This window comes from Trichechus manatus, unplaced genomic scaffold (assembly GCF_000243295.1).
Source record: "Trichechus manatus latirostris isolate Lorelei unplaced genomic scaffold, TriManLat1.0 scaffold00027, whole genome shotgun sequence".
NCBI lineage: Eukaryota > Metazoa > Chordata > Mammalia > Sirenia > Trichechidae > Trichechus > Trichechus manatus.
Genome location: NW_004443963.1, coordinates 13,315,591 through 13,338,944, shown reverse-complemented (window position 1 = coordinate 13,338,944; position 23,354 = coordinate 13,315,591). Strand labels below are relative to the sequence as shown.

General features: G+C 51.2%; 1 protein-coding gene across 1 annotated transcript in view; it reads right to left on the bottom strand.

The window, feature by feature from the left end:
- TOM1 (target of myb1 membrane trafficking protein) overlaps positions 1-23,354 on the bottom strand; it is a 48,148-nt gene that overhangs the window by 6,415 nt on the left and 18,379 nt on the right. Inside the window, exons 2-12 of the mRNA XM_004373807.2 lie at positions 21,624-21,708; positions 15,638-15,716; positions 14,582-14,731; positions 14,082-14,216; positions 13,746-13,892; positions 9,358-9,474; positions 6,562-6,695; positions 4,693-4,726; positions 4,232-4,325; positions 3,003-3,123; positions 165-240 (exon numbers count right to left, since the gene is read on the bottom strand). Coding sequence (XP_004373864.1) covers positions 165-240; positions 3,003-3,123; positions 4,232-4,325; positions 4,693-4,726; positions 6,562-6,695; positions 9,358-9,474; positions 13,746-13,892; positions 14,082-14,216; positions 14,582-14,731; positions 15,638-15,716; positions 21,624-21,708 — 1,172 coding nt within the window. The remainder of the gene's footprint in view (positions 1-164; positions 241-3,002; positions 3,124-4,231; positions 4,326-4,692; positions 4,727-6,561; positions 6,696-9,357; positions 9,475-13,745; positions 13,893-14,081; positions 14,217-14,581; positions 14,732-15,637; positions 15,717-21,623; positions 21,709-23,354) is intronic.

Genomic DNA, 23,354 nt, shown 5'->3' with positions numbered 1-23,354 from the left:
TCCCTCAGCTGTAAAATGGGAACAGTCACATTAGCCTCAAAGGACCAATTGGAGAACCACATGAGGGAAGGACTGTGAGTGCCGAGCCAGTGCCTGGCACACAGTGAGCACCCCTCGCCTTCCTATGGACAGACCCCAGGATGGCCGTGGGGCCCTCTGCTTACCGCTCCGGTGCTCTGCTGCCGGGCGTCCAGGGCTCCAGCCAGGCCATCTGTTGCTTGGGGGGCCTCATATTTGACCCTGAAACAGAGAGGCCACCACAGCCATTAGATGCTACTCTTGCTGGACCAAGCATGCTGGCTGATGTGGGGAGGGCACAGGGCAGAGGCAGGACAAGCTCACAGCTGGCAAAGGGCACAGGTTAAGGGCCCCAGCCCAGCCTGGGAATGGAAGAGAGGCCCTCCTTTCTGTGAAATGAGACCTGCACAACAGGCCTCAGCAAAGAGAAGTTTGGGAAGGTGCTATTGGCCAAAGGCCAGGAACAAGAACACCAATGGCTATAACCAGATTTGACCAAACTCCAGGGACTGAGAAGTAGCTCCAATGACCCAGTGCTTGTGGAGAACTCGTATCTACAGAACCTTTTTTGAGCAGCTTCTGCTGCATAATTTCATACATTGTGGTTCTCAATAAGGTTGCATTTGAATGGAGGATTCCCTTCTGCTGTTGAAAACAACTTTGCAGACTGCTGCGTGAGGGGCATCTTGTACTGGCTCACCAGCACGAGACTGCCTGTCCCCTCCCTGGCTTGGCAGCAGGGCACAGGATGACTCAGAGGCCAGCTTTTCAGATGTCCTCTAAGGGCGCCAGCCAGCCAGCCTGGGTGGGAGGAGGTGCCAGGCTGATGGGTGGGCATGGCAGAGGAGGAATGGGAAGGACACGTTTGTTGTGTTTGAGGCCAAGTCTTAGGGGAGCAAGAGAAGAAACCAAGAGTGGGAGAGAAACCTGTGCCAACAAGAGGTGGGGTGGCTCTCTTGGCTGCCACACGGGGGTGTCTAGGGGAAGTGTTGGGGACACAGTCCTGATGCTTGGCAAGAGCCCAGTCCTCAGGACCATGATGTGGAAGAAGGCGAGGAAGAGCCTCTTTTGCTTCTGGTAAAGCCTGGCTAAGACACCTGACACTGGCTGGCCCACATGCCCCAGTGGCTCTCCCTAGGACCAAAAGGGTCAGGGCCTGGTCAGTCTGAGAGGCTGTGACTGTGCCAGATGTGGTCAAAGCTGTAGCAGAAATGGGGGCTGACAAGGAGCTGGCTTCTGGGTGACAAAGGCCGACCAGGCTGCAGGTCAGAGTGAGGTTGGCAGCCAGCAGGCTGAGGGAGGTGGGGGTCAGACACAGGCAGGTAGAAAGGCCTTGGTGGAGTCAAGAGCCCCAGAGGACAAGGTAAGGTGAGGAATCAAAAGGCCAGTCAGGTCACCGGGGCTAGAGGACCCACCAGAAGGGTAAGGGTGGGACAGCCAGGTGGGAGAACAAAACAAAGACAAATGTGATGCTCAAGTAAAAGCCAGTCCCTGCTGGAACTTTTCTGCTGGGGCAGAAACCTATCCCCAGGGTGGGCCTGTGGGAGAAATGATGCCCTGAGAAGGTGGATGAAGCTGTTTCAGCCTGAGGGAGTTTCAAAGAGGCAAATCATTAACAAAAAAATTTCTCCCCCATACTTCCTACTACTACTGTTACGATAAACTCTGTGTTTGTGTTGCCCCTGCCACCCTCTCCAGCATCCTGCTCACCTTCCCTACACACACACCCTGTGCGGGAGCCAGGATACACCTGCCTCACCCCAGCGCCTCATGTGCTCCTCTGCCTCTGAGCCTTTGCAGATGCTGTTCCTCCTACTGCCTGAAAGGGCCTTCCTGACAGCCCCCTCGTGCAGGCCTGACTGCCCTGTGCAGTGACATGCCTCCTCTGTGCGTCCACAGTGACTGGTGCACCTGCTAGGACAGCTCTTAGCACCGCAGAGAAATGGTTCACTCACACGTCACTCTCCTGTGAGACCGCAGGCCCTGGAGAGCAAGATTCAGTTCTGCTTTTCTCTGCCCCTAAGGGCACAGCATGATCGTTCGCCAAATGAGTGTCGGACAGCAAACCTCCAGCCAGGTTGGTGAGCCAGGCCAGGAGCCAGGGACTCTCCCGTGTGGCTAGCACAGCTGCCCGCTGGGGCCTAGGCAGATGGACCACCCTCCTGGCTGCAAACCCCACCAGACTCATTAGCTTTCATCTGCACAGCAGCCACAGGTGGTGTCCCTGACTCCACGGCAACCATGAGCTGCTGGGTCCAGAGGCACCTGGCCTGGGGAGTACAGACTCTGCCCTGGGCTAAAGATACAGCACAGAGCTCAGGGCTGGCTATGGTCAGGGGACAGGGCCGGAGGGCTGTGAGGAAACTGGGTCACTGCAGACTGTTAGATTTGACCTGGATTTGCCTACATAGGGTGGGGAGTGAAGAGAGGGCTCTCTGAGCTCCGTGGAGGCCCTCGATGGAGTTTTCAAAGATGGGAGCCAAGAAGGTCCTCTTAAGAATCCTGGCTATAAGAATCCTGGCTGCGGGTCAGGTAGAAGCAAAGGGCTGAAAAAAACACCAGGTAAGCTGTCTCCCCTGATGAGCCTGTGTGGAGCCAATCCCTGAGAAGTCAAGGCAAGGGCAGGCCTCGGCTGACACACTCTGGGCCACATGCCTGTGGCTGCTAAAAGCACCCCCTGGAAATGGATGGTCCATAGGGAAAGCCAGAACACCAGCTCTGGTGCATAGTGGGCAGACCTGAGTGGGCAACAGGGACAGCTGTGAAAATTAAGGGAGGCTGTGGAACAACAGGAATGGCTTGTTGACAAGTCCCTGGAGACTTACCAGAATCTTCCCCACCTGCCTCTGGAGGAACTGGTACATGGCATACTGAGAAATGGGGAGTTGGGGTAGGCATGGAGACACCAAGGTTGGGAACCAGATAGCCCTGGCCTTTGCACCTGGCGCTGCCAAATGTTAGCTACACAGGACCCAGCCACTCACTCCTTCCGTTGGTCAGCCAATGAGCTGCCCCGCGTCAGCGCAAACATGTCAAATTCGTCTTCCAGTTGGCCGGAGGCATTCAGAGACTGCAGGCCAGCCCTCACGCTGCTGGAGCCCAGGTCTGCAGGGGCAGAAAGGCCCACGTGAAGGACCCACCCAGCCATCCTGGTACACTGAGCTGCTCTCTACCAGACCCAGGGCTTGCTGCTAGAGGGGCAGCGAGGTGGTCGGGGGCAGAGGGCAGAGCAGGGGGGGCATGGTCATCCACTGGCAGTGGAACCTTGGGCAAGTCACTTCCTCCCTCTAGCTTTAGTTTACTTATCTCTGAGGGGGAGATACAGTTAGCCCCTCCCAGGGCCATTGTATCTGGTAAACGGCTCAACAGTGGGATAAAAACAACCAACCAACCAAAGCAGTTGCTGTTCAGCTGACTCTGACTTGTGGTGACCCCACATGTGTCAGAGTAGAACTGTGCTCCATAGCGTTTTCAATGCTGATTTTTCAGAAGTAGATCACCAGGCCTTTCTTCCAAGGCGCCTCTGGGTTGACTAGTGTCTCCAATTTTTTGGTTAGCAGCTGATGATGTTAACTGTTTGCACTACCCAGGGACTCCAGACAGTAGGATAGTGATTAGATATGTAGTTGATTTTTCAAAAAGTATAGTATTAGTGATTCAAAACAGGATCTTAATTCTTTCCTAGAGCTTGGCATGAATCAGGCAGTCACTGACATTAAAAATAATCACAGTGATGATGATGACGATGGCGAACATTAAGAGTGCACTCTGGGCCTGGCCCTGTCTAATCACTTTTCATGTATTAACTTATCCAGTCCTCGTAACAACCTACGAGGAAGGTCCCGTTCCTATCCCACGCTACAGAGGAGGAAACAGAGGCACAAGAAGTGGAAGTAACTTGCCCAACGTCACCCAGATGATTAAACCATGGCACATTCCCAGTGTCGAGGGACAGTCACAGAATGGTGGGATTTCTGAGATCCAAGGGAGCTTGGGAATTGTGGAGCTGGGAGGGAGAATGCCCACATTTTGTTCTGAGTGCCCAACCTTGCAGCAAGATTCAGCTTGGGACCCTAGCGAGGTAGCGTTTGGGCCAACCTCTGCTGTTGGCACTTCAGCTCCAGCTGTATAACAGGAGGGTACTCCCAGAACTGCAGGGTGCCCACAGCAGCATAACATACCCCCGGCTGGAGTCCCATACCCACCGACTTACTCATTCCTGCCAGCTGGGATGAGAGGTGGCTGGGAGCTGCTGAGTCAGGGCCCATGTCGATCAGATCGGTTGCTGACTCGGCCTCGCTTGGGGCCTGGAGGGGAACAAGATGTCATGCCAATCCTCACTCCTGCCTGCAGCCTCAAGCTCTGCCCTGAAGCCCTGGGACTCAAATGCTCTGCTCAAGGATCTGTCACCAGGGCCCTGGCTGTTATGAGTTTTTGTAGCTCTACTGGACCCCCTGGCAGGTTAGAAAGACCCTTGGGCATCAGCTGGTGGCACAGCCTTATTTACTTTAAAGGGACAATGACATACAACCTTAGAAGGGGCCTTCTCTATGAGCCTGGATAAGAAAGCACTACCCTGCCCAGGATACCTGGGGAGGGAGGCAAGGAGAACAGCCCTCCTTCTTCCCATTGACACGGGCAGGATCTAGTCACAGAAAAGGAGAAGACTTTTACCTTGGCAGTCTGGCCTGTTCGGAACCGTTCAAACCTACAAGACAAAAGACCCAAGTCAAGGAGACACACTGAGAGGGGTCACCTTGGCACAGCCCAGGCAGTGCTTTTCAAACCGGGGGTCTCAAAGTCAATGACGGGGGCCACGAGCAGGGTGACAACACATCCTGGTTTGCCCTGCACAGACCCAGTTTATGTCTGTCCCCAAGGAATTAATAAGAGTACCTCTGTTTCACTTGCAAAAGTGTCCCAGTTTGGATTATATGGCCATCCTAGTCATGACCAACACCAAACCAACCACCCAACCAACCAACATAGACTAGGACAGAAAAGGAAATCAGGATGCACAGCACACAGTAAAGGTAAGAACTGCTTTATGAAGCTTGTGTCAGTTATACATTTGTTGTGCGTATGTCAGTGGCTCTCTAATGTGGTATAAGAAAGACACACACAGTTCAGACACTGCTTTATGAAGCCACCTAAACTACCCTGACAGGCCAAGCAGCGGGTGAGCTGGATGGAGAAGAGCTTGGTCTGGAATCTGTTTGAGTCCTGCCCTGTCACATATTGTGTGGCCTTGGGTGAATTACATCACTTCTGAACCGCAGTCTCCTTATCTATTAAAACGGGGCTAAGAATAGAACTTGTCTCCCAGATGGTTGTGAGGATCAAGTGAAAACACAGGGTGGGAGCAACTTTGTTAACTGAAAGTGCCAGGGGAATGCTACCCCCTATGAGTGTGAGTGTCACAGAGGCACCAGTCACCCCACAGCCCACGCACCCAAAATGGCAGGGAGGGGACACTTTCATTCCCAGTGGAGAGGGGTGGACACACGGCCTAGTAGGAGAAGCTAGGCAGACGTGGCCTGCAGTGGCCACACCCCACTCTCAACTTATTTGGAATCACTCTGTGAGTGTCTGCTGGTGGATAAAGATACGAGGATAAGAAGTGACGGGAGGGGGTTGGAGTACCTAGTACCATTTACCAGACAGCCCTGATTGCTAAATGCTTTAGACACGTTATTTCAGGGACTCTCACGGCTACCCTACGAGGCTGGTATCACCGTGAGTCTCGTTTCACAGATATGGACTCGTTGTTTCTGCAGTTGTAGTCCAAACGTTCCTTTGAGGAACTTCTCTTCCCCCACTGTGATCCTGGTGAGACTGGCATCAAGGGGCTCTCCCTCCTCCCCCAACTGGTGGGCACAATGAAGCTAAGCCAGAGTCTCTCTTAGGGATCTGACTCTTAACAGCATGATACAAGCATGGGCAGATGTTAGAGCTGGTCCATTTGTTGATGGTAGCACCCTGAAGACATGGTCCAGGAGTTTCTGCCCCTGAGACCCCTAAGCTGCCCCAGGATTTGTCCTTCCTGCTCTGTCGGGTGGCTTCATTGTTTCACTCTTCTTTGGATTCTGAAAGCTACCCATTTAATAAAGCCTGTTCTTCTAGTAAATTCTCTTTGTGTTTAAGTTAGCCAGAAAGCCTTGTGTAGCTTACGATCAAAGAGCCCTAATTAAGTTAGGTAACTTGTCTCAGGTCCCAGAGCCAGTAAGTGGTGGAGCAAGCAAGGACAGACCAGGCCTGTCTGGTGCCAGGGCCATGCTCTTAGCCACCATCTACTACCACCTCCCAGAGGTGGACTCAGGGACACAGATGGCAGGGCTAACTTTGGAAAGGAGGTGAGGGTGGGAGGAAGGAAGGATAATTCATGCACATGCTAGGAGACAGCTGAGAACATCCACTCAACGGCTGCCTTGTGTTTGATAAGAAGACAAGAGGAAGCTCAGATGTTGTGAGGAGACCAGGAGAACAGGAAGGAAGGGAGCAGGTTGAGCAGTTGGCCAGAGGCCGGGAGAGGTGGCAGAATACCGTTCGTGGCGCAGGAACACGTTGTTGAGATTGTCGTTGACAATAAGCAGCTCCTCGGTCAGCTGCTCATCGGCGATTCGGGGGATGAGCTCCAGGATTCGCTGCTGCATGGCTCGGCATGTCCGGTTGAGCTCCTGTCGAGAAGGAAGTGAGAAAAGCACAGCCACTCAGCCTGGAGTGGGACCATCTCCAACGGATGGGGCTCAAGCCCCGGGATGTGCCTTGGAGGACGGATAGGTTTCCAAACTTGGCTTCAAGGTTCCAGGGAATAGCTTTTGGGGTTCACAATTACACATTTGAATTTCAATTCTAATGTGTTCTACAGTAAAATTTAATGCACTGGAGATCACAACATGTTAAACTTGGCTTTGTGCAGACTTCCGAATAGTTTCTGCTGCCATCTTTGCTTAGTTGGAGAAACCGAGACTGGAAGGTGGCCTGGAAAACAAACTGCAGCTTCTCTGGGTATATTGAGATTTTTTGCAACCAAAGCATTGGAAAAGGAACTACATGACTTCAACTATCATCTTCAGCCCCTGATTTTGCATTTCTGCCTCATTAGTCTCACTGGCAGACTTTTTTTTTTAATAGTACACTTTTACTTGGGAATAATTTTTGATTTATAACAAAGCTGCAAACAGTACAGAACATTTTTGTATACCCTTCACCCAGCTTTCCCTTAGTTTGACGTATGTCAAAGCTAGGAAATGAAGATTGGTACAATATTAATAACTATAGACTTTATTCAGATTTCACCAGGTTTTCCATTAATGCCCTTTTTCTGTTCCAGGATCCAATCTAGGATACTGCAATAACAGTCAGGTTGACTTTGTTGTCGTTGTTTTGTTTTAAATATATGAATAATACAACATTTGCCAATTCAACAATTCAGGTAGACATTTAACCAGTAAGCGTCATCTATTTAAACTTCTTTGGGAAAAAGAAGTTGTATTATAAAAAAAAAAAACCTGAAAACCACAGCTCTGTAGGTTTTGAAGGAGCCCTGGTGGCCCAACAGGTAAGCTCCTGGCTGCTAACTGAAAGGTCAGCTGTTCAAACCCATCCAGAGTCTCCACAGGAGAAAAGACATGACTATCTGCTCCCATAAAGACTACAGCCTAGGAAACTCCGTGGGGCAGTTCTATTCTGTCCTACAGGGTCGCTATGAGTCAGAATAGACTCAATGGCACACAACAACAACAACAATATTGACTGCTCATCGTCAATGCCAGTCTCTTTCTTCAGGTATCTGCCACCAGGGGAACAGGTCTTGAGGTCCAGACAATCCTCAGGCACAGCTGACTATAGGCGCACTGCAGCCTACTTTTCTCCTGGAGCGATCATCATCTTTTGGACCCTGCCACCCACCCCTTCCTAGGTCAGGCGTTCTTCTGCTGGGAGTTCCTCATCTGCCTTTAGCTTGGGGCAGGGCAGAGCTGAGTGACTTTCAACATCCCGATGGGCCCCCCTCTCTTCCTCTGAGGACCATGCACACCTGTGGCCTTGCTTCTTTTCCTTGCTAGCCCCTCTCAAGAGCATAAGAGCAGTACTTGGAGCCAGGCCCCCTAGGTTCAAATCCCAGCTCTGCTACTTACCAGCCACATGACTCTGGGCATATTACATTACCTTTTTTTGGCCTTAGTTTCCTAATCTGGAAAATGGGGATAATAAGAGTACCTACCTCATGGGGGAGGGGGATGTCATGAGGTTCAGTGAGTGAATGTTTATCAAGTGTCTACATCAGATCCTGGCACAGGGAAGTGCTCACTGCCTGAGGGCTGTCACTGTGTCATCCTCACCCATCAAAAGCACTCACACCCACATGGCCTCAGCTTGGGACATACAAAATTGACTGTACTACAGCAATCCTGCTGCCCCCAGCTCACTCATCTTTTCTCATAAGCCCTCATTTAGTCTTCATATTCATTAGTTCATTCATTCATTCAATCCCAAGACTCCTACTTCCACCCCTACCCCCCACCCATAATGTAAGGACCCCTGAGCAAGTACACTGTGTCAGCCCGCTTAGGCACAGGGGCAGGAATGAGTCAGACAGGAGCCTTGCCCTCCAGGGGTTGGAGGCCCAGTGAGAGACAGGCATGAAATCAGACAATCGCACTAAGCACTCTGTCCCCTCTGGATTCGGGAAACTCCCTGGCTGTCAGGGTTTCACTGCCTTCTCAGTGCCTCATTCAGCACAGCTACCTCTACAGACTGACTCCACAGAGAGAGGGACTGTATCCAAACACAGCCCCTTCTGCTCCAGTGGGCACCCCAGCTGGGATGGGAGCATGGGAGCACAGACCAGTAGCTCCCCCCGCCTCTGCTCCCCACGATGACCGTTCTCACATCTCTAAGCCAGCTCTGCTCTCCCATGCCTTGCCCTCCTCCATCGTCCTGCCTGCTAATCTCACCTGCGTGTTTTTCCTGCTACCGTTTACTGACAGCTTACTCTGTACCAGACAAAGGGCTAGGCATTTTACATGAAATACCTTATTTAAATGTCACATCCAACTTTACGCCATAAAGGCTCTTATCAGAGCGATCTCACAGATGAGGAAACTGAGGCAAGATGGGCTGTTGTGTCCAAACCAAAAGGTGATAGAGCCAAGATTGGAATTCCTATCTGATGGAATCCAAAGTCCCAGTTTTAAACATCTGCTGTGACCAAGGAGTTCAGAGTATGCCACGACGTGTGGGCTGGGAAGGAACGTGTGTGGGCCAACGGGCCAGAAGTCACCTAGGGGCGGGGGAGGCTGGGCCTGGGAGGCTGAGCTGGGGAGGGGCCATGCTCACCTGCAGCAGCTCCAAATCCGCAGGCTCGGCCTGGGTGGGTACCAGCTCCGTCAGCATCTCCGACATCACTCTCACGTTCCCGCTCACCATCTCCAGCTCGCTGCGCAGCTTCGCGATCTGAAACGCACCGTGGGCCCCGGTGAGAGAAGCCAGGGTCTGAAGCCACTGCCCTCACAGGGCAGGAGCCTGGCACCACCAGCCTGGCATGGCACCCAGAGGAGCCGACCTGCCAGCATCCTCCCTGGACAGCCTGCCTCCTGGGCCACAGCCCTGCATCAAGAGGCCTGTGGTGGGCTTGTCCCCACCCCTTCACAAGCCCCCCTTCACAGAGCTGCTACCAACCATTACCATCTCCAAAATGGGGAGCCCGGTGCAGGCAGAGGCCCACAGAAAACAAGCTGAGGGTGAATGAACCACCGAGTGTGGGTGGAAGGACTCCAGCATCTCCTCGGTCCAAAGTGGCAGCTAACAAGGCCTCAGGGGGCGGCTCCTCCCAAGGGGCTGAAGTGGGGCCTGCTGGGAGCTGCCCAATTAGTTCCTTCTGGTGCCTGCCTTCTAAGCGAGGCCTGAAAGCAAAGGGCTGTTAGCCTGCTGCTCTGAGATGGAAGGTCTGGGAGACTCTCTGGGAGAAAAGACATTCTGCATTAATAATGAAGGGTTCGATGGGGTATGGTGGGCAGGGAGAAAGAGAGCTTGAGACAGCAAGGGAGCAGAAAGCAGGGGCTCTTCATTCAATTAGACATTATGCAGTTAAAACTTAGCGGTTGTCAAGGAAACTTTTGAGGGATGATGGCTATGTTCATTATCTTGACTGTGGTGATGGTTTCGCAGAATTACACATGTGCCCAAACGGATCAGATTCTAGTTTTAATATGTGCAGACTGTCGTATGCCAATCATCCCTCAATGAAGTGAGGGATTATCCCTTAGTAAGGTTTGTTAAAAACAAACACACTCAGTGGCTGTGTTTTGTCAGCTACTAGGCCTTGGGCACGTTCATACTAAACGACACCCCTGCCGGCTCACCCTAGTCAGGCCCAGCCAGGCCCTGCTCCACAGTCCTCCTCATCCACAGTAGGCAACCCAACCCCAAACTTCAATTTCTGTTGCTGCCTATGTTCCGACCTCCCAGTGCCTCCACGATGGACCTGGGCACTGACTTGCTCCTGAGCCGCAGGCCCTCTCTCTCCTGGGATAACTGGGATTTTGCCCTCTCCCTCCTCCTAGGATAACTGGGATCTTGTCCCTCCTCCTAGGATAACTGGGATCTTGTCTTCTCTCTCCTCCTAGGGTAACTGGGATCTAGCTCTCTACCTCCTCCTAGGATAACTGGGATCTTGTCCTCTCCCTCGTCCTAGGACAACTGGGATCTTTCCCTCCTCCTAGGGTGTCATGGATTGAATTGTGCCCCCCAAAAATATCTGTCAACTTGGCTAGGTCATGATTCTCAGTATTGTATGATTGTCTACCATTGTCATTTGATGTGATTTTCCTGTGTGTTGTAAATTCTATCACTATGATGTAATAAGATGAATTAGTGGCAGTTATATTGATGAGGTCTACAAGATTAGATAGTAACTTAAGCCAATCTCTTTGGAGATATAAAAGAGAGAAGTGAGCAGAGAGATAAAGAACCTCATATCACCAAGAAAGCAGTGCCCGGAGCAGAGTGTGTCCTTTGAACCTAAGGTTCCTGTGCAGAGAAACTCCCAAGCCAAGGCAAGATTGATGACACAGCCCTTCCTCCAGAGCTGACAGTGAAAGTGTTCCCCTAGAGCTGACACCCTGAATTTGGACTTGCAGCCTACTAGACTGTAAGAGACTAAATTTCTCTTCCTTAAAGCCATCCACTTGCAGTATTTGTTTTAGCAGCACTAGATAACCAAGACATAGGGTAACTGGGATCTTGCGCTCTCCCTCCTCCTCGGATAACTGGGACCTTGTCCCTCCTCCTAGGGTAACTGGGATCTTGTCCTCTCTCTCTTCTGCTAGGATAACTAGGATCTTGTCCTCTTTCCTCCTCCGAGGATAACTGGGATCTTGTCCCTTCTCCTAGGGTAACTGGGATCTTGTCCTCTCTCTCCTCCTAGGGTAACTGGGATTGTGTCTTGCCCCTGGCCTCCTCTGGTGTCCTAGGCTCCACCTTGAGTCTAAAACTCTGATTGAGGGCAGCCTTCCCCAAGGAACACTACTCCAAGAGGTGTTAACAGGCTTTCAAAGATCAAAGGGTTCCCAGGTCTTGTGCTTGGGGAAACATTCTAAGTCAAGTCACAAAGTCACTTCAAACAGGTTAGGCCATGAGAGGCCACCAGCTTAAGTGTCTTATGCTGTGGGACTCTGGGGTGGTTAATATCCTAATGTACACTGTATACTGTGAACCCCCAGGAAGAGATCAACATGAAAGTTTCCAAAATTCCTTTGACTGAAGAACCTTTTACCATGGACTATCTCGTGGGGCTAACATTAAGTGGAATACATTTTGGGAAATGCTAGTACAGTCTAAACTGTGTGCCCCAATTATAGTTGAGTTCAGAATATGAGAGCCACTCTATAAACTGATGATGGCTGTGATGGCAGCCACCACTTACTGACCACCTGTTAAGTGCAATCACTTACCTTACATCTCTAGTTTAACTTCACCACTGTCTTAGCAGGTAGGTACCATTATCCTAGCTTTTACAGAAGCAGAAAGGGGAGCACAGAGACACGCGGCATGTCCACTTCGGCTCACTGACATCTAAAACTTGCAAAACGTGTGCTGTGTTTAACCTTTTAATAAATGCTCTTGGTATGAGTGAGTGGAAAAATTACTGCATACAAACCCAATGTATCCAAGTCAGATGGGACTTAATTACAAAGGAGTATGGGAGTTACATCAGTGCGTGCCTGAATGTCTTCGCATGACCCAGGAGTCAGAAGGGGACACTGAAATTAAAGACTACTCACTTTTGTTCAGCAATAATCTCCTGCACAACGAGCAATTCGAACCTTAATCCACACACATGCTAGATTTCAGCCAAATCAGTTAAAATTGAGGAGCCCTGGTGGCACAGTGGTTAAAGTACTCGGCTGCTAACCAAAAGCTTGGCGGTTCCAACCCACCAGCCGCTCCATGGGAGAAAGGTGTGGCAGTCTGCTTCCGTAAAGATTACAGCCTTGGAAACCCTATGGGACAGGTCTACTCTGTCCTATAGGATCCCCATGAGTCGGAATCAACTTGGCAGCAATGGTTTTTAGGTTTTTTAAGATAATTTTTGGATCACAGGTGGTTTTTAGCATTTTTTATGCACCTTTAATTACTTTATCCAGTTGGCAAAACTTTTCCAGTATTACTTGTAACCTGGGGGAGGGGAGGGGGTGACTTCATAACTTGTTATGAGATATTAAAGTACAGAAATTTCTCTTCAAATAGGTTAGGACGTGAAAAGCTCCTGATAAGTTTACTGGTTTGTAAGTCCAAATACTACCGTACATGTGACTGGTGAGGCCTCACCTTTGGAAAGCTAAGTTTCAATTTTTTCAATTATACACCTGTGTCTTTCTTATCGGCACTTTCAGCAGCTAAGCGTTTACACTTAGTTGATGTGATGTGTCTGAAGTTTGTAAAATACCTCAAAAGTGCACAGCCCATAGTGCACAGGCCTCAATTGCCATCCCAACAGCCATGCCTAACATGATTGAGCAGTCTGCTAATAGTGGTCTTGGCTGGAGAAGTTCCAGTAGCTTTGGCACTCTCCAAACAGCTCGGAGGAAGACCCTGAGGCACAGAGACTGAACCAGTCAGCATGTCACCCAGTCTGAGGCTCGTAATCCTTCAAAGCTAGCCAAGGGGCTCTAGGAAAACTGGTCCCCAGGCCCTAACCTCTAGAATCTTATAGACAGTAGGCCTCAAACCTTCTTGAACCTTCTTTGTGGGAAGCAACATAGTGCAATGCAAAGGTGTTTATTTTTTGTGAAGACGTTTTAAAACTGTATCAGCTAGCACCTCTGTTCAAATGAAATCTTTTGTGAATACAGAACCAAACCACACAAAGAAGAGCTGGTCTGGTTGAAGGGGGTGTTTCCCGTCCATGGTACCTCCCCCAGGGCTCCACAGCAAGCACAGTTTGAAAAACTGCCGAGGTACGGGACAGAGCATGCTTGGAGTCAGACAAACTTGAGCTTGAACCCAGCTGTCTCTGATGAGCTGTGTGATTCTGGGCAAGTTAATGCATCTCTCTGAGCCTCAGTTTCCTCATCTCTAAAAGAAGAAGAAGAATATGCACCCTGTGGGGCTGGTGTGAGGACTAAGTGGAGGCTTAATTGATAATAATTTCCATACTGACAGTGGTCCCTCCCTGAGGTGTGTGGAGGCAGCCCAGGCCCCCCCTGTCTTGACCTGCTGTTTACCTGCTCAGGGGTTGGTGCTATGGGTGTGTCGCTGGGAGGTACAGCTGGGGTGGACAGAGGGGCAGTGTGCTGGTTAGAGTCCACTTGCTGACTGGTGTCGGTACCCACAGCATACTGTCCTGAAGGTGTTTCCGAGTTGAACACAGTCTAGAGGGCAAAAAACAGGATCAGCAAGGATTTCTGGAAAAGATAAGGGGCCCAGGGAGTCAGAGAGCTAAGAGGAAGCAGCTGCAGAAAGCCCCTCTGCTGACAACTCCTGCCTTCCCTCCCATGATTTCCTGGAGCTGTGAGGAGGGGGGACTGCCTAAGGGCCCACAGGGCGATAACTCTCCTTACCCTCTGGGGCGTGTGGATGGGCGAAAGCATGTCCAGGTCGGTCATGGGGAACTCCAGGCCCTTCCTCCGGAGGTCCTCGTAGACAGCAACGACACCTGTCAAATCGGGCGAGCTGCGGAACGCGTCAGCCCAGGACTGAGAGAGGGACAAGGGGACATGGCCAGTAAGCACTGCTCATTTTCTCCCTGTGAGCCCGCCTTCCCTGGCACTTGCTGGTTCTTGCCCTCTGACCACATTCACTCAGCCAGCCAGCCCCTCCATAGCAACGCTCAGCCAACAAGCCTCGCCCCATGCACAGAACGTCCCATCAGCAGACAGCCACAGACAAGGAGACAACTACCAGAAATGGGGACTGAAACAAACTGACAAAAAGAACAGGAAGGGGGAGGGGTGGGGCACCATCTCCTTGGCCTAGGGGCCTAGCTCTCCACTGGGAAGGTAGCCCCTACTATGCTGACAGCCCCTCCTCCAGCCCCACCCCTGCCCCGCCCGGCACTCACCTGGATAAGGTTGAGCACCTTGTCGTGCACGATGGTGGGAGGGTTGTTCTTGGGCAGGATGGTTCTTACCAGCACCCCCTCCACGAAGTCCTGGCTGGCCACCAGCACGTGGAAGCGGTGCCCACAGTTCTTGACACAGGTTTCTAAGACCTGGAGGGCCACGGGGTGCCAGTGAGCAGCCCAGCCAGAGGAGGGGAGTCACCCAGACCACCCATCCTTACAGCTCCACTCACATCCCAGAGGGGGAGGCTGAGCAGAGGCATGGGGCTTCCTAAAGACAGACTCTGGCCTGCAGAGAACTGGCGGAACACCTGGATTGGGGGCTTGTGTGCTGGGGGGCAGACCACGTGAACAGAGGGTGGGGTGCCAGGTGGAGGCCACTCACTGACTGGGGTCAGTGCCCACAGGACTCTGTTGTGATCATGCCGCCGCGCTGAACACGGTCTAGCGGGTAGGTGGCACTCCAAGTGGAAATCAACGAGAACTTGAGCTTTCAATCAGCTGGTGACCCTGTAGCCCAAGGAAATGGCACCGAACTTCCCTCCCTACTTCCCCGCAAGGGCTATGCTTTGCTTTTTGGCTTAACCTGATTCACCAGGATGTAAATGCTGCTTGTGGGGAGGCTGGGATGGTGTCCTCCATGCCTCCCCCACCCAAGGCAAACCCCTCCTGGCCGCCAGGGGGCCTGCCTGTGCCTGGACGCTGTCCTGTGTGTGGACCAGTGCAGTGTGGGGACAAGACTGCCCTCATCTCAGCCCTAGCATTTGTTTTATGCTCCTTTTTCAGGGCATCAGAGTGCCAAGCGGCACTCAACTCGGCCTGCCAGGCTTCTGCTCCCCCTGCCAGTGGGCTGGGGAGAACCTTTCCAGAAGGCCTCTCTTGCCATTCCAAGCTCACCAGCAGTGCAGACAGGACAGTGCTTTGCCCATGGGCCTTTCCTTCCCAGCCTTTGGATGAGGAGCCACAGGTGACCGGAAGTGCCACTGGGCCTGAGGGGAGGCCGACCTCACGGACCATGGTCCTGCCTTGGCACAGACGGACAGATGGGGCACTCACCGTCAGAGCCAGCATCACCTCGTGGAAGTTCTTATTCCCCACGATTCTCTTCTTCACTGCTCGGAAGGCATCTTTGGGACTGGGAAGAAGGACAAAAGAAAGGCTGGTCTAGGTATGGGGCCTCCTTATCCAGCACAGGAGGGAGCATGCCTAAAATCAGTGGCTCTGCAAAGCTGGACCAGCTTTAGCCACCCAGCTTCCCTGTGTCCCAACCTGTTTTGTGTATTCAGGTTTGAATCACACCAAAATCTCCCTGCCTCCCCATGATCCCTTCTGGAGATCATGACGGCTTAGCGGTGCTTCTCAGTGTGTGGTTCCTGGGCCAGCTGCAGCAGAACCCCTTTGTGGGGGGAGGTGTGACTGGTTGTTAAAGATCAAGGAATCCCACCCTAGACCATTAGCAAAAAACTCTCTTAGGGAGGATGTGTACCTTACCCTGCCCTTTGGGGCTTCTTATGGGTAGTGAAATTTGAGAACCAATAATCTATAGAAATCAGCTCTGGGGCCTCATCCTGGTCAGTTCCTCTATACAGTTCCTCTATCTGGCCATGCTTCTATTCAGTTCTTATTAGGTAACCATCATGTGCCAACAACCATGAGGATGGCACAGAAATGGGCAATGTTTCTCCCTGTTAAACACACGCTCACCGTGAGTTGGCACCGAGTCTATGGCAACTAACAACACGTGCCAGGCACTATACTAGGTGCTAGGGATACAGGGTGAACAAGACCCACACGGCCTTGCTCTCAAGGACCACAGCTTACAGGGGAAAACCAAATAAGCGAAGGAAATAAGCAGGGTCCTGCGATGACAAGGGCTGGGTGTAGGTGGGGGAGGTTAGAGAAGCCCTTCAGCTGAGCCCTGAAAGATGAGAAGGTGCCTGCTGGTGGAAGAGGGGGTGATGAGCAGTTCAGGTGTTGTTGCTGTTGTTAGGTGCCATTGACTTGGTTCTGACTCATAGTGACCCTATGTATAACAGAAACACTGGTCAGTCCTGCGTCATCCTCACAATCATTGCTATGTGTGGTGCGATGGATCACTTTTGTGTGGCCTTTCTTGCCATGATCTTGTAACTCCCACGCAAGTGACTGGGTGGGACTGTGTGATAGGGTAATTGTGGCCCACCAAGGCGACTGGTCAGTTTTGCCATCCTGCTGGGTTTCAAATGAGCCACCCCAGAGGTAGGAAATAGGAACCCATTGGAAGAGGCTGCATAGGCCAGGCTCACTATTGTTTACTCCCCCGTTGCTAACCGCCACATTGTCTCATGATCTTTTTTTCTCCAGTCTCTACAAAAAGGTTTAAGATTAACCGATGTTCCTCCCTGGAGGGTAGAAAATAAGTGATAATGATCTAAGAATGAAAAACTAAACAAAGCATCCATCTTGTGACAAGAGGAAGCAGAAAATCCCCAAAGATGTCACCAGATAACTTCTAAGAATACCAGTGGAAGGTTAACTCATCTAAGACATCACCACCTCAAAGAAAAACTACCATAAAAGATCTATAATCCTGTCCCTATAAAAGACTCCAGCCGATCTCCAGTGGGAGAGACGGGTTTTTTGGAGGAATCTATTCCCCTCTGTCTCCTGTATATCGATATATAATAAACGTCTTGCTGCTCACCTCACCCGTCTCAGAATTGGCTATTGCGGCAGGCGGCTCCAATCCGCATTATTGCGGTAACACCATCGCCACCACAAGAACAGCCAGGAGCCAGCACGTCGTTTGGACCCGGGATCACTGCACTGAGAAGCTCCTGGATCCAGGAGACAGACAGAGAGAGAGAGCTCCAGAAGAGGCAGCAGAGACCCGACAGCAGGAGACAGTGAGGTGGGCTTCCTGGCCCATGGAAACAGAAAGCTGAGTAAGTGCCTTTGGGCAGCAGTCTAGGGCCTGGGAGATGCATGCCTGAGAGCACGGCTGGGAAGGGGCTGCATCCTTGAGTGTTCCTGAGCCTTAATTGTAACCTGTTGTTAGGTGCCGTTGAGTCAGCTCTGACCCATAGTGACCCTATGCACAACAGAACAAAATATTGCCTGGTCCTGCGCCATCCCCACAATCGCTGCTATGCTTCAGCCCATCGTTGCAGCCACTGTGCCAATCCATCTCATTGAGGTTCTTCCTCTTTTTCCTGACCCTCTACTTTACCAAACACAACATCCTTCTCCAGGGACTTATCCCTCCTGATAACATGTCCAAAGTATATAAGACGAAGTCTCACCATCCTCGCTTCTGAGGAGCATTCTGGCTGTACTTCTTCCAAGACAGATCTGTTCGTTGTTCTGGCAGTTCATGGTATACTCAACATTCTTTGCCAACACCATAATTCGAAGGCGTCAATTCTTCTTCAGTCTTCTTTATTAAATATCCAGCTTTCGCATGCATATGAGGTGATTAAAAATACCATGGCTTGGGTCAGGCGCTCCTTAGTCCTTATACTGACATCTTTGCTTTTTAACACTCCAATGAGGTCTTTTACAGCAGACTTGCCCAGTGCAGAACTCGTTTGATTTCTTGACTGCTGCTTCCATGGGTGTTGACTGTGGATCAAGTAAAATGAAATCCTTGACAACTTTAATATTTTCTCCATTTATCATGATGTTGTTTATTGGTCCAGTTGGGAGGATTTTTGTTTTCTTTATGTTGAGGTGTAGTCCATACTGAAGGCTGTAGTCTTTGATCTTCATCAGTAAGTGCTTCAAGTCCTCTTCACTTTCAGGACGTAAGGTTGTGTCATCTGCATAACGCAGACTGTTAATGAGTCTTCCTCCAATCCTGATGCCCCGTTCTTCTTCATATAGTCCAGCTTCTTGGATTTTTTTCTCAGCATACAGATTGAATAAGTAGGGTGAAAAGATACGACCGTGATGCACACCTTTCCTGACTTTATACAATGCAGTATCCCCTTGTTCTGTTTGAACGACTGCCTCTTGATCTATGTACAGGTTCCTCATGAACACAATTAAGTGTTCTGGAATTCCCATTCTTTGCAGTGTTATCCATAATTTGTTATGACCCACAGTCAAATGCCTTTGCATAGTAAATAAAACACAGGTAAACATCTTTTTGGTATTCTCTGCTTTCAGCCAGGATCCATCTGACATCAGCAATCACATCCCTCATTCTACGCCCTCTTCTGAATCCAGCTTGAATTTCTGGCAGCTCCCTGTTGATGCACTGCTGCAGCCGCTTTTGAATGATCTTCAGCAAAATTTCACTTGTGTGTGATATCAATGATATTGTTCGATAATTACAGCATTCTGCTTGATAGCCTTTCTTTGGAATGGATCTCTTCCAGTTGGTTGGCCAAATTTCTTAGCATAGATGAGTGAGCACCTACAGTGCTGCACTGCAGTTCAGGTAGATGCACACCAAAGGTGCGGGTATATGTGGAGGGGGGAGCTAAAAGAACTAAAAAGAACTAAGAAGGAACTAAAAGGAGGCCCCAGTTAGTGTGGGGAGAGGTGAAGGGAGGAGCTGAAGAGATCTAAGGCTCTGGGAGGGAGGGTGGAGGCACAGGAAGTACAGTGGGGAGCCAAGGAAAGCCTTGGTGACAGCAGGCCCGCCCTGTCCTACCCATACTCCACTGCCACCCTCCCCTCCTAGCCCTGTTGTGGTGTAATCAATGTTGCATGAACACTCTTCCCTAAAAGCCTTTGCTCAGGTGATTCTTCTCACTCCCTGCTGATCAAAGGTCCCCATCTAGTTAAGGGCCAGCTGAAATCCACCTCCTCCACGACGTCTCCCCAGGTCCTCAGTCTCCCATGGGTGAACTGCCATGTGACCCTGACCCGGTAGCCCACTCTGGGTGAAGAAGCAGCCTCCTAGTGGGCAGGGACTGTGCCCTTTTCTAATCCGTCCCCTCCAAGGGCCCAGCGCTGCAGAGGCATGGCTAACATTTCCGGCCAGGTATCTGTCTGCCTGTCAGTCGGTGCTGACCCCTCAAGAGCTAAGTCAGGAGAGTCAGGAACCCTGACCCAGGTCATCCGACAGGAGTGATGGCAGAAGGAAGGGCTTCCTGGGAACCAACCCTGCATGGAGGCAGAGCAGTGGAGGCCTGTCAGGGCTGTGAGGCAGGCCAGGGACTAAGACTACAAGGGTAGGACCATCCCAGAAGGGTGGGAGCAGCTTCTATCAGATGCCCCGGGGCAGCTCCTTGCCCTTCCCCGGCTCCTTCTGCAGTGACGCTGGTTTCTGCTGCAGACACGGCCACTGACCTGTGGGCCGCTGCAGCTCTCTAAAGGGACTTGTTTCCACTTCTTATAGGGTGGCCTAGAGAAAAAGGTCCCGCATTGGGAACCACAAGTTCTGGCTTGTGTGCCATTTCTGCATGCCTACTTGGTGTCACTACCGTGCTAAGAGCAGACGGTGTAGGGCCACAACCCAGTGGGAGAGAACGACAAGTAGAGAGACTTTAAAATTTAGATGACAAGCTCAATGAAATCAAGGGTCATATCTGCTTTTGCTCACGGCCTGGCCTGGAACACAGCAAGTGCTCAAATAAATAGCAATAAATCTCAATGACCCTGAGCCCTGGATCTTCCCATGTTTATAAGGGAGATGGGGCCCTGCTGTCTCCAAGCATACAGCAGTGACTTCCAGCAACTGCGTTCATGAAGCTCCCAGGCCTTTCCAGAGGCTCGATGAGGTTTTCTGCCTCCTGTCTCTTGGTGGCCCCACCGCCTGCCTACCACTCTCCTGACTCCAGAAGGAGGTGTGAGTGTCCCTTCCCCCATTCCTGGGCAAGCCCACGGAGCCTGGCTGAGGAAGAGACTGGAGGTTGCCTAGCAGCCGCTGTGTTCTCTTAATTGGACCTGGACACTGTGTTACTCAGACACCCTCGGCCTGCCTCCAGGCTGTGAGGTGAGCATTCCCCGCCTTCTGTCTGCTTCCAGCCTGCCCCTCTACGTGCAAAGCACTGTGTGGCTGAGAGGAACACCTTCAGGACAATAGGATTATCCCAGTGAAAAATATGAAGACAGAAATGAGATCCTGTTCAACTGTTGATTCGGATTTATCAGAACAGAAGCCTCACCTGGCCCCACGATGCAGTCACCACAGCCTTTTCCAGCCTTCCCTGGGTTTTTCCTGGGACAGCCCCTTTCTGTTTCCCTTAGGGGCTTGGTCTTATTGCTGAAAGGATCTAACAGAGCTTTGTCTTTGAGGACAAAGACCTAGAGAGGAAGAGTGACTTGCCCGAGGTCACACAGCTGGCTAGTCAGAGGTCAGGAGCCAGGCCCCAGACTCATGCCCCACATCACTCGCCTGAGCCGGGCTTCTCTGTGCTGAGGCAGGAAACCACGGTGACCTGTATTCCGGAAATGCCCAGCAAACGCTCACTCTTACTAGTGACTCAGTTCCGCTTCACTTTCACTGCCCTCCCAGTGACCCCTCTCCCCGCTGGTTTCCAATCTGAAGGAAATGAGAGTCTGTTCTTGCTCACAGAGAACAGCTGGGAGTTCCTCATGCATACTCCAGCCCAGGCAGTGCAGAATGGCACCTAAGCCAGGTCCTCCTTATGCTAAGAAGATGCCATGCACAAGGCTGGGTGTTCAGACCCACTCAGCTGGGCTGCTGCTCAGAGAAGCTATGTAGGGTAGCTGCACCAGGGTCCACCTGGCAAGCTGCACACCTGGTGTAACTTTGAACTTTACATCTCTGGGTTTCTCGTCCATCCGTTGAGGGTTGGACTTGACCATGATTCTCAATGTTTAAAATGCCTCATTCCTGTCCCCACCCTGAGAGATTCAGCCTGCGGTGGGGCTGAGGAATTGTCTTTACAAAGCTGTCAGGCTGCACAGTCAGACTTGGGACCATGACCTCTGCTGCACCTTCCAGGACCCAGCCGCAAGTCTGACTGTATGGCCACAGGAGGCTGGGGGAGGCCCTCTGGCAGAACGCAGGGTGTGGTGTCCAGGCTGGCTGTGCTGCACCGCTGCCCATCCCACCTGTGCCCCCACCTCTCTGCGAGCGTGCCCTTACCCTTCCTCCGTCTCGTTAATGATGTCACAGATCTCCATGTTGAGGGCCCAGTCCTCGCTCTGCAGGGAGCCATCGGTAGCTTTCTCTGAGAAAATGAAAGCAGAAGTCACACAGGTGCGTGGAGGTCCCAGATGGACAAACTCAAACAGCGGGGCAGGTGTTGTGGGGTGCGAGGTGGGAAGAGATGGGAGAGGAGGGAAGACAATGGAAGATGAGCCAGGTACAACGCGGGGAGAACCACCATCGTTTGACAGGTGAGGAACCAGGGTTCAGAGTAGACCAAGTGGATAAGCAGGGATGGGGATCTGGTGGACTTGGTCTCAACGTGCTTGTTTCTGACACGACACTATAGAGACAGTGTTTTGTTTTATTTTTGTAAACAGAATGTTCCGTCTTTGCTTTATATTATCTTTGGATTGGTAACCATTCGTATGATTCAAAATGTAAAAAGTTCCAAATCAGTATATAATGGAAAGTAAATCCATCTTCTTCCCCTCTCCCTCAGACCCCACTTCTAGAGGCACCCACTGTAACCAGTTTCCTCTATAATCTCCCAGAGACATTCTTCACCCATGAAGCAAAGGATATGGTGCCATTTAACTCTGGACTCCATTACCAACAAGTGACCTGGACTTCCCCTTCCTCTTCTTGAGTTACAGCTTCCGTCTACAAACTGGGGTAATACGGGCCCACTTTGTAGAACTGCTGGTAATTCAAACAAGGCATCGAACACAGTACCTGACATAAAACAGGTGCTCAGTAAATGATGCTGATTCCTTTTTCTTTCCCCAATTGAGGTGAAATTCACATAAAATTAACCAATTCAAAGAGTCCAATTCAGTGGCATTTAGCACATTCACAATGTTGTGTAACCACCACATCTACCTATTTCCACCACATTTTCACGTGGTGGTGATTCTTAGGGTAAGATTCCCAGACCAGGAGTCAGCTACAAGATTTCAAGGTCTGTCAAGGCCAGGGCCAATGACCATTCACTGAAGATCTGCTCAGTGGCACGCTCTGGGCTGGTGGCCTTTTGTGTGCTATGTGGTGAGAGGCATCAATCAGTGCTGGGTGAATGAGGAATGCAGCAACAGACGATGCTAGGACATTCATAAAAATCCTTAAAAAAGTGAAGCACCACCTCTCCACTAAAACACACTACCGTTTTCATTTTCCTCTGCATCCTTCTGGATCCCATCCTCATGGAGACCCACGTTTAAGGTAAGTTGGATCACAATGTGCACAGAAGATTTTGTCTCCTACTTCTTTTCAGGCAACACTCCACCATGCTCCCTCACCACCCCCCTCACCGGCCCCCGCTGGTAAGGAAGGCACATGCCCATGTCCTTATGATATCTAGGGCTTCGTGATAAGACAGGACTTGTCCTCTGTTGAAGAGGAGCCAACCCCAGTGTCCAGAAGCAGTCTCTCCCCCTCTCCAAGGCACTGACCAAGCTCTCCAACCATCATGGCTGGCAGTGCTCTGGGTTCCCCTGGCTTCCAGGCCCTGGCTCTGTTGCGGAGCACTCACGCACCTTCCCAGCCTCTGCAGCCATCCTGCCTGCCTCAGCTGTGCCTGCTGACCGGTCCCTGGATATGTGGACACAGGGCTGCCAGCCATCTATCATTGACCAAGAGCCCTCAGTGGACCAGGAATGCAGCACTCGCTATTCCATGTCATCATCACAACCTTCCTGCAAGGGAGCTTCTCACCTCACCAATGCAAAG